The 11,758-nt window shown below is 36.3% G+C and overlaps 1 protein-coding gene across 1 annotated transcript; it reads right to left on the bottom strand.

The window, feature by feature from the left end:
• Positions 1-559: 559 nt before the first annotated feature.
• LOC127852938 (tryptase-like) lies at positions 560-10,919 on the bottom strand. The gene is made up of 8 exons (XM_052387019.1): positions 9,922-10,919; positions 9,018-9,207; positions 6,722-6,739; positions 5,997-6,213; positions 3,976-4,109; positions 3,547-3,705; positions 2,742-2,896; positions 560-925 (listed from the first exon to the last, which is right to left on the bottom strand). Exons 1-8 carry the CDS (start codon positions 10,066-10,068, stop codon positions 764-766), a joined length of 1,182 nt encoding a protein of 393 aa, XP_052242979.1. The 5' UTR covers positions 10,069-10,919; the 3' UTR covers positions 560-763.
• Between the last annotated feature and the right edge of the window lie 839 nt (positions 10,920-11,758).

The following is an 11,758-nucleotide window of genomic DNA, read 5'->3' as shown; positions in this document are numbered from 1 at the left end:
ACAGGATAACTAAAGACTTTATTTAAGTTTCTTATATATGTTGATAAACAATGTATTAAAAGGTTACATTATATTCAACTACTGTTTAAAGGGGCCATTTAACGTTTTGGTAATTTGACAAAATTAAAAAGGTTGTTTCAGATTCGCAAATTTTCGTTTAAGTTAAGATAATTTGAGGAAAGAGTAATACTGACCATTTAACATTCTTTTAAATATCCATTATATGCATCTTTTGACGATTTGAAAACCTAAAAATTATAAAGCGTTGTGCGACGCGAAACGATTGAATAATTTGGTAGGTTCTGTTGTTGTCCTTATATTTTGGGATACTACGAGGATTGCTAATACAGGTAAAAATACATCTGCTGTAAGCATGAGCATGGATGGTCGAGAGTTCTAGGCGGGAAATTTTTTACTCCAGGACTCCAGGGGTCAGTGGTTCGAGTCCTGTTGTGGGTTACTTTTTTACTTTTTTTAAATTGTATTCTTGTTTTTTTTTACTGGAGATTTTAGGTCAATTTTTTTATTTATCAATATAAAGCATTTAATGACAAGCTTCAATACATGCCAAAATCTGTTAAACGGCCCCTTTAAAGTCGAGCAGATCTTCGTCAACGTATAAATATAAGAGAGGGTTATACACTTGAGTTTTAAGTGTCAAACATTTCGAACGGTATCTTCCAAATGCACCAGCAGTTGTGATTTAACAATAGTAGGTTTTATATCGCATCCTGGTTGCACATATTCGTGTAGATTTTGTGGCTCAGTTGGCCTCAATGACAGTCGCTATCCAATCGTAGTAGTAGTTAACGCGCGTGTAGACCCCGGGGTACTGCGGGTTGGCGCATCCTAAGCCTCCAGCCACCACTCCCACCTGGGTCCAGTGGCCATCATGGAAGCACGCCAGCGGACCGCCCGAGTCGCCCTAAAATAGAATAGGAGTTGCCATATTATGACATAAAGTACTACATTTTACGTAGTATATAATACATAGATTTATACATCTAATTTTATAGAATCTGACACGAATTATAAGTTGTTTCAGTATGATATTTAACAAGTTCAGGAATGTTTTTTAGCGAGGCTAAACATTTTTTGGACGAATAACATAAATGATGAGATAATATGACATCGTGGACAGATCTGTTATATATCAAGCTCTATCAAACGAAACAGAACCATTCTAGTCTTATTAAAACTAATTATTGTTGATTATCTATAAAAGTTGTTCAATGGGCAGAAGACATCCTTTTATGTTGACTAGTTGGTCACTAGCCAAAACTTATGGCATGAAATTCTTAAACAAAAGAAGCGAATGATGTTGCGTAGGATGGCCAATATCGCTTTTTCGGTGCAGATACGGAAAACATGTACATATATGACGTTATGATACTCAGTTTATTTAAGAATTGAATAGCATTTTCTGCATTTCATCGGTGTATGAACTGTCGGGAAAATTACGCCTACCGTAATTACTCTATGTTATCGGACACTTAAAATTTTTTTTATTTTTTTCGTATCCGAAAACTTAGATACGAAAAAATATTTACAAAATACAGGTGTCCGAAAACTTAGAGTAGAAAATTGAAGTGTCCGAAAATAGCGTTAATTGTTTCAACGACTACCGGTAATAGCACGCGATGGTGAAATACCATGCCGTATAGTATAAATTACAGTTATATATGTTTGCACTGCATTTTAAATACTTTTAAATGTTTAATTTATTTGACAGAAAGTTACTACAAGGTTGTAGTTTGACCAACGAGTTCAAAAATGAGCATGTGATGTACCGATATTCGCTAGTATGAACCTGTAATTAACACAATAAAAAAGCAAACTATGAATTCTTTGTTTACTCATTTCCGATAGTTGTTGTCTAACACCTTCCATTGTTCGTAAAACTTGCAATATGGTGCATCACACTTTGAAGCGTTTAGTATTTGTCACAGTTATTTTACTGAGAAGGGGTAGTACCATTGCGGTAGATAACTGTTAATTGGCACTACCCCTGGTAATTGTCATTATAAGGCTTATGCTATCGGGCGAAACCATTGTTTAATACCGGTTTGCAAGGTAATTTACCCAATAACGCAAATGTAATGGTCCGTTGCCCTCAGGCATGCACCTGCCATGTTTTATGATGTTAATCTGGTTGTAAAACCCCATGATCGAAGAGTCATTAGATATCGAAAACAGGACCGAAATTTGGTAAAAAAGCGCTGTAAAATATACTGTTCGAAAACTTAGAGACATTAATTCTGGACGAAAACTCGTGTGTCCGAAAATAAAGAGTCACGAAAAATAATTATTTTTCCTTTAAAAAGGAGTGTCCGAAAACTTAGAGTGTCCGAAAACATAGAGTAATTACGGTAATTTGCATAAAGCCCTTTTTATTCTAGCGTATGAATCTATTTTCAGTTTCGGTTTCATCTCCGTCAAATGGGTATATCGTTGAAGTTCGCGCAAAAATATAACGTCATTTCGCTATTGACCAATAAAAAACAACGCCATTAAGTTTCGCGCAAAACATAACGTCATTTTGGCAACTTGTTTATGACCAGATTGTAGCGCCATGAATAATCATGTTTAAAGTTGCATACGAAGTGGGTTCATCGGAAAATGAAAAACCGGTCACGTGAACACATTATCCAATCAGAATGCAGCATTCATATGAAAGTGACAGAAATTGTAATTATTAGCTTATGAAGACGTCATTTCACATCCGGGGTATTCAATTCTACCTGACAGGAATCCCTGCCTTCAGTGGCGGCGCAAATTACAGAGGCATCGATGGCTAATTTATCGCCCTCCGGAAGATTGTAGCGGTCGATGCAGACGGAAGTGGGAACGATCTGCACACTCGCATGGTGCGGCATTTCCGCGGCAAAAAATGACCCTGATAAACAATGCCACTCCTGATGAGGTATTGGTAAAGAAACACTGATGTCATTCATGCTTACAAGAGAGTTACGTAACTACCCCGATGCTGGTTTTTTTTACTGGTTACGAAGCGCATTGTTGAATAATTAGAATATGATTGACAAACAAAGAATTACAGTTTGCTCATTATCGGTTTGCAACTGGGAATCAGTAATCAACAATAATAATATATATAGAGAATAATAGGTTACTGTTGATTATAGATCAGGTTTATCATGCGAGGCTTAGAAAACAAAACGCACGAGCCTTGGCGAGTGCTTTTTCGTTTTCGTGCCGAGCATGATAAACCTGATCTATAATCAACACTTATCTATTATTCTATTTATCCTACTTTTTATTTTGTAAACCTTTTTGTTTAAACAAAATAAGTTTGACAGGATAATTTCGCTCGATTTATGACGTCATTTCGTCGAAATATTGACGTCATTTCCTGCCGTTGATTATAGATGATATTTAATCAAAAGGGCTTTAATCAACCGAAATCGCTGTAAAAGTGGGATAAAATGTATTCTTCTTTCTTTGGGAAAAAAAATATTTATCAACCTTAACTGTTTTGTATTATATTTAATGATTCTTTTTTATTTATATATAAAAGAAAGAGCCTACCTTCCACTAAGTGCCCCCAACCCGCAGTGACACAGTAGTTGTGTACGGGCGCTGTGTAATTGGGCTCGATACAGATGGTGTTCACGTACTCAGACATGTGAGCGGGACTGCTCAACTTAACCAGGGCGATATCATTGCGCAACGTATCCTCCGGCTCCTCTAAAATAGGCACGTGCAAACGTATGATACATTGGAGATGACATTGCATGCGTCTTCTATATTGGAGTTAACACGTGAAAACGTGTAATAGATTGAAATGTACCAGCGCACACGTCAAATATAGTGTACTTGACAATACAATGGAAAGAGTCGGGGAAAACATGTATTGGACAGGCCATATGTATGTAAGTGACACACTGGAATGGTTTTGCCACCCACTTATATCAAATACTAGTTATTAAGTAGTTGAATATAGTAGCAGCCACTCACGCATGTACATGGGGTGTGTGACTATCTTGTCCACAGTCAGGTTCTGCTCTGTGCCTTCCTCTCGACCCTGCACGTGCTCCCCGAGCACCACGCGCCAGTTATTTGTATCCGATGAGCCTTCATGTAGAACATCACTGCGGACATGCTCGTTAATTACGCACACATTTAAACATTTAAAACTGTGACATAATTGTTTAGCTTACGTCGATTGCAGTTACTAACCGAAAAGCAATACTTTTCAGTTATAGATAACCAAATTTAATTACATGTAATAGTTTTGATTAGGTATAAAGAAACAAGAGAAACAAGTTTATTTTCACTTAATGTTGCTCTTGTGTAACGCCCAACTATGGATAGTTTAACTTAAGAACAAGATGTGTACCACACATGGGTGACTAAACTACCCTATACTACCCTAGTTTTGAACACATGTATAGTGTGTGTCGAAACAAATAAATGCAATTATAACCATTAAATGCGACGTTAACCTTTGGGCTAGTGTTACATGCATTGTGATTAATCCGCGGTCTTTAAAAGGTGGTACGTTTATGGCAAGTTATTTTTAAACTGCCAGATAAATGATGTTCTTAAAGTCTGAACTGTAACCTAACGAATATTTGGGGCATCATTGTATAAATAAAACAATTGGATTTTAGAAAATTGTTAATAGATAGTTTATCATACGAACATAATTGTAAATATAGAAAACTTGAATTTTGGAAATTATTAATAGATGTTCAATTATACAGAATTTAATAGTCTAAATAACATAATATTATTTTGATTAAACTATTTTGTAAAACATAAGAAGTAAAACGAAAATATGTATACCTTAATGCGCATATGTTATTGCGTTTCAGACCAAGAACGTGACTTATGTGTGAAAGCAACATTCTCCAAAAGGATGTAATACATAAAACATAAAAAATGTTAAATTATTAAAGTATCGCTTCCCTTGCCTCGGGTATAATACTTCAAAACATCCTGTCAGCAAGGGTCAAACTGAGAACGTAATTTAGACTTTTCCTTACAACGTGATTTAATCAGTAAATTAGCCAAACAACAATGAGCACGGACGACGACGAAAAATATTCACCAATCAAAAGTTGAATACCACCATGTTTGTTTGATAGTCACGTAGCTTTCAATATTCACTTCAGTAGAGTTAATCAGTACACGCTAGGCAACCGGGCAGATAGATCACAATTCTTGTTGTTGCGGGGCCGTTAGGTCGCCGCATCTATCTTGTATATTTACGAACTTTGGAAAACGTTGTGTTAGAGTTTAATCAGCAAAAATAAATCGCAATGGCAACTAAAATGGACTTGTGTTCGTTATTGTGTTCCACTGACTATGCGACAGAACGAGCTGTATTATTCTCATATATACCTTTAATCTGTTAACGTGTCATTGAGCTGTCAGCAAGGGATACAGGTGATAATATCGTCATGCTCTATCCTAACTTTGATCATCACGACATTTTACCATCGTCCTATCAATGATGAAATTACAATCCAATCCTGACGAAATGTATTTAGGCCATATTTTATCTTTGATCTTTAGATGTAGCATTGACATTTAATACACCAGCTCCAGATGTTGATAATTTATGGGCTGTTATTCGACAAGTACCTAACACAATCAGAGTCCGGATAAGCCGTATGAAGTTCATATTTTATAATAGACATGTGACCGTATGTTTGGAGTCAGATACAGCTAGATGTGCTGCGCTCACACCTCATATCCACATGGTTATCAAACGTATGAATGTATGTTAACACTAACTGAGTTATGATGAAGTAATAGTCCGGACAAGAATCGGAAACGCTGTAGATATGTGTGAACGTATAGAAAAGTGCATTGCTATATCCATCCCCTAATTAGGGCATACCAAATGTGGCGCAATATGATATACAATAAGCTTGAGACTGCGAAGACCAAACAGTATCTTTCCCTGGACTATGTTATGTGTTCCGAATTTCGATTGTTACTTTTCCATTTCCAGTGACAATCGAACTCACCTTACGCAGTGCGCGGCAGTGAGTAGCCACTGCGGGTGAATAAGTGATGCTCCACAATTCTGGGATTGCCAGGGAAGATCCGTGTATTTTGGCGTTTTCAAGAAGTGCATGGACACCAGCCACGGCCACTCTCCCGGAAGTAACGAAGAGCCGCCTACAACGCGCTTCCTAACGCCATGTTTCACAATGTGGGTATTGCCACACGAATCGATTGGTTCTTACACAGATATACATGTATATACAGGTCATTGATTGATTGCTATTATATGTAAGCAAATGTTAAAGATTTCATTAAAACAAACAATCCAATCTAAATAGGTCAATTGTCAGGTAAATCCAGCAGACGAATGTTGTAAATTGTATTTTTTTTAAATAAGACGGGCAATAAGTCAAAATAAGTCTCGTCATGCGAAAATGTGTCTTATGCCATATGCGGCTTGCAGGTCCAGAACAGCTTGCGCATTATCACAATTTGTTCAGAAGCTACCCTGTCCGCAATAAATTCGAGCATGGTTTCGTGGTCTCATTGGCGGACAGGATTGCTTATGGCCAGTTTGCCCAATTGCGCAAGCTGGTCTGGAGCTACGCCGTCCGCCTAGTTCATTAAAACCCATTTTCGCATAACGCGGTACAAATGCAAAACGTCTTTTAACTGCAGAAATTATACACAAAAATATCACATTAATCAAATACTTTGTTGTTTCAAAATGCATTGACTGACTTACCATGAGGCGGCAAGGCATCTAAAAACCAAACATATAACGGGTCAAAGTCGCAGTATATGTAATATGCTTTTAAAAGGGATAACCATTACTTTCTTGAAACAAAAATATTGATCTATAATTATGATTGGTGCCATGTGCAATTTACAAATATATTGTTCTGGTATAATGACATGTATATCAAAACATTTTACAATAAAATAATGTATAATAATTTTTCAAACAAATAATTGTTGTTCTATTATGATAATGATTTGATAGTGGATAAACAGGTAATTATAATATAAATATTATTAAAAGATTGTAATCAATGATGTAGTTGTATACAATTATGATGAAGCCAGTCAGGCCTAAACCGTAATATCTATGTATAGTACGCATAGTTGTTGATTTATTCATCTCGATGAAATAGTGTATATTCAGGAGTGTTCAAAGAAAACGACAGAACAAAAAAATCAGCAACATTTAATTAAAAATTTCTGTAACCGATTTTTGTTTTGTTTTGATCTGTTGAAAATTTGGAAGGGACCTTTAAATAAAATCAAGACATCACTAAACCATTTTTATCCCACTTTTACAGCGAAATCGGTTGATTAAAGCCCCGTTGATTAAATTTCATCTATAATCAACGGCAAGGCTATAATCAATGGCACGAAATGACGTCATGAACTGCCGAACCGGGACTACTTTTTCCCACGCACCTCGTCACCTGTATTTGCCAAGTGCATCAATAATAAAAACAATCTCAAATGTTTGTCAATCTTAATGAACTTAAAACAAAGGAAAGTAGCAAAAAACTAGTTTTTTGTCATTTATTGTCATTAAAACCTAGTATTAGGTAAATTGAACACTATGCAAATAGGTTCTGTTGTTGTTGCTCCCCTTTGAAGATGTTATTTCGAGTTGCTCCCCTTTGACCGTAGAAAACAATCGTCTGGACCAAGAAATCCTGTGTTCATTTACAAGCTGTACTCGGATATGCGTCCATCTGATTTTTCTTCAAAGCATCTTTTCTACCTGTCAATACGCACAAATGACACTGCATCCCGGTGATTCTTGCGCCAACAATTAGGTGTCAACAAGTTAGGTCAGATGCTGAAGGCCATGGCAAAAGACGCCGGCTTTCTCAAGCACAAGAGAATAACGAACCACTCAGTTCGCAAATTCCTGGTCCAGAAACTTCGAAATGCAAACATTCCACCCACTGAAACCATGGCCATAACAGGGCACAACAATGTCCAGTCAATAACCAATTATTCCAACATATCTGTTGAACAGCAGCAAAAGTGATCAGTCTTGCTCAGTCCAGTTAATGTAACAATCCAACAGATTCCTCTTGTTCACCTTCATGCACCGAAACTATGGCCGAAATGCAGCCTAGACAACCACTGTCTACCGTCGAACAAGTTGATCTTGATGTTCGCCCCACCCAGTCACTTCACCAGAAAATGTCTTTCTCTAGTTCGAACAACTTTGCCTCACTTTGGTGCCACTTTCAACATTCAAAATGTTAATGTATATAATTAGCTTAAATCCAAGTAATATTTGTTATTTCGTCACGAATAACCACATATTATAACAAAGAAGCAAATATTGTGCACCTCGTGATCGACTCGATAGTTTGATATCGAAAGTGAATTGTGTGTGGTGTTAGGCTACGTTGTAAACAAATGTAGTTCCTTGTATATAACAACTTAATGTCATATTGATATCATAAAACTTAAAGATTTGCAATTCAATATGATTAAAATTGTATTTAATAACGCTCGGCACTTTGTTACAGAACGATATTCTGATTAAAAAAAATGATTATTTGATCAGCGGTTATTTATGGAACGCGGAGTAATACACTGACCTTGGTTACACTACAGTCATTATCAAAGTACGACAAACACTCATGAAAACTTATTTTGTTTAAATAAAAAAGGTTTACTGAATAAAAAGTGGGATAAATAGAATAATAGGTTAGTGTTGATTATAGATCAGGTTTATCATGCTCGGCACGAAAACGAAAAAGCACTCGCCAAGGCTCGTGCTTTTTGTTTTCTAAGCCTCGCATGATAAACCTGATCTATAATCAACACTAACCTATTATTCTCTATTTCTTTTCGTAGTGACGTCATTTGACGACATTTCATTGACTGTATTAGAACCAAAACCATAATGGAGACTTCAAGTATTATACAACGATTAAATGCCAATATTATTTAACTTAAATTTACAGACTTGTTTTTGAAACTAAAAATTATCAAAAACATGAGCTTATTTCAATAATTATATCATTTTATGTAACACGTACTGCAGCCTTCGAATGTCACTTGATACCCGTCTGTTTCCATATTAAACAATGGATTCCCCGCTCTGTGATGGCCGCTCTTCTGGTCGTGTCCGGTCTCCCAGTGGGTGAGCACGGCAATACACTGGGAGCGGATAGGGAGCCCCGGTACATCTAAAGCTAGCGAGCTTTCACCGAACGGGATCTTAAAATGCTGACAAAAAAAGAAATCATAATATCGTGATTTAAAAAATAACACCCGCGTATTTATCATATAGTCACCGTCATTTCTTCCTTATAACGCATAAATATCAAGAAGGTCGTTGTATCAACAGATCGTAGGGGATCTTACGTAAGATTCGGTCATATTCTTATGGTAATTGCTATGAACCGTTTTATCAAAGAAATTGCAGCTAAAATGACGTAAGCTTTTTGCTTTACTCTACAAATGGGTAACACCAAGAGTAGCATTCGTAAATTTGGCGGCCATATGTATTTTGGATGTGGTTTGACCAAAGGAAAGGAGGCTTTTTTGTAAAAGAATTTTTATTTGTGATCATCTAGTCGAGCAAATATGGAAAGACTATCGACTTGATTTACAAAGTATGGAGCGGCGTGTCGTTTTGCTGAGAGATAATCTCAAAAAAACCAACGAGGAAATCACATTCCATACCCGTCCTGACGCAGTTTGGATATCACACTTATATACTCATTTTGTTCTCAATACAACGAATACAATTGCAATTTGCAATTACCTATGTTTGATAACATCAAATGAATTCGTTATATCAAGCCCTGGGTCTCTAAGCGTCATCACATACATTACCAACATGTTTTCATGTATATTAATATTTGCGGTTGTGTATAAACACGGTGGGCCATTACGAGGGACGTGTACTTCTGGCGCACTTAGCGGGATATCGCCTACCTTCGGATGGGCGTTCTCCTTCACGAACTGACCCATTTCGTAGTTGCATGCCCTTGCATAGACCACCTTGAACGCGGGCGTCTGCTTGGTAGCCGGACTGGTCAGGGTGATCCGCATCGACGTAATGATCTTCTCCTTGTCAAACATGATCTTACGAAGCTCTCGACTGGGGAACTCTGTAGAGCGTGGTGTGATAAAGCCCTTGCAATGATCGGGAGCTTCCGCAACCAGGATAAAATATCAAAGTAAGTGAATGCAAGTTCACGTGGACATGCACGATGAAAAGACGATACTGTCTTATTGACGTTTTAATACCTGACATTAAATATGATTGGTTCCGTAAAGTACGCTTATCACGAATAAGTTTTGAAACGCGTTACTATTTTTATCGGCTGAGACAATATGGCTTAATTAATAATCATCGGTTGATATAGCTGTTACTTTAGGAATGTATTCAGTAATTAAGTGGTCGATTTGTTTGTTGTTTTTTATTTTTCTACTTCATGCATTCCAATAAATTATCGTAGACTTAATTTTGTGTCCGCGTTCCGCCTTTTTCTGCATTACTAGGCCATATACGTTGTACTTTGCCTTAAACATGCTTGTTTATTTCCAGAATGTATTCATCTATGATCATACTGAAAATTAGCTTATTTTACCCGCAATTACTGTGGAAATATAAAAGCTCTAAAAGTATTACAATGATTGTATTACTTTCAGCAAAGTAATGCTGCACATTAATTAGCATATGTTCATTCTTGCGAAATGAATTCAAAATTGTGTTAATTGGAAAATATTCTTGTTCAGGGAACGCTATATAATATCTTCTGTTCACAAGATCAAATGTACTTACAGCAGCCGAGCAGTTCAAACCTCATGTCAGTGTCCTCTCCGATACGTTGTGTCGGCACGACACGCACGCATCTAGCGTTGAACACATGATCGAACATCACCGTCGTCGTCGTATTAGAGAACGCATTTCCGTTATATTCCTGTGGATAAATTGATGAACATAATATTAATGACTATTCATTACATTTTTCGATTTCGGACAGACACGTGAGTTTTATGTTTACTAGATATATACCCCCGCCCCATTGATATTTGCCTTATATATCGATGCCTGATATATTTTTTATATCATGTCAACAGTAAGTTGTTATATCAGTCAATGTTTAGAGGTATGTCATATTACTCGGCATTAACCATTAAGTCACCATTTTTTGTAAAATAGAATCAGATTCAAAAAAATGATACCAAGATGTAATATATTTTTGACACACAAATCAACAAATAAACAGCAAACATTATAGTTTACCGTATGGTTAAGACGTCATAATTAATATGTCAAACGTCAAACATCATATCATTCGCGCTAAAAATGCAGCTTCGTAGCAATTATATGTAATTATTTCTTTTAACGTTAGGATGTATATGTATCATACACAGATCAACATGGTACTGCCCTATCATCATGTAAACATGTAAAATACTCGACACGAATACAACGTTATTCTAAGCCTCAAATGAAATATTACACAATGATAGGACAGAAACCTGTTATTCCCTATATATCCAAACGTTTGATATCTAAACATATTTTGTAACTATCCATATTTTTGGTGATGGCTTAAGCTTGGTCTTAAAGATGGGGTTGTTTTCTTAACAATAACAATAGTGGTACTGTTGATATTACAAACATGTTTTAGTTCAATAACTTGTAATATGTTGACAATGAATACTATAAATCTATACGTCTGTCATGAAAAGCTGAAAATAAAAATAACTTTAAAATAACTTTGTGTTTTTCTGCTTAGTTGGTAGGATTCAAATTTAA

This window comes from Dreissena polymorpha, chromosome 12 (assembly GCF_020536995.1).
Source record: "Dreissena polymorpha isolate Duluth1 chromosome 12, UMN_Dpol_1.0, whole genome shotgun sequence".
NCBI lineage: Eukaryota > Metazoa > Mollusca > Bivalvia > Myida > Dreissenidae > Dreissena > Dreissena polymorpha.
This window is presented reverse-complemented; position numbering and strand designations above follow the sequence as displayed.

Excerpts from the sequence above, each read along its gene's own strand:
- LOC127852938 (XM_052387019.1), bottom strand. The coding sequence starts at position 10,068 with ATGTTTGACAAGGAGAAGATCATTACGTCGATGCGGATCACCCTGACC. Across the intron at positions 3,706-3,975 it reads CACACACCCCATGTACATGC|AGGAGCCGGAGGATACGTTG; the intron begins GTGAGTGGCTGC and ends TGCCTATTTTAG. Across the intron at positions 926-2,741 it reads AAGGCAGGGATTCCTGTCAG|GGCGACTCGGGCGGTCCGCT; the intron begins GTAGAATTGAAT and ends ATTCTATTTTAG.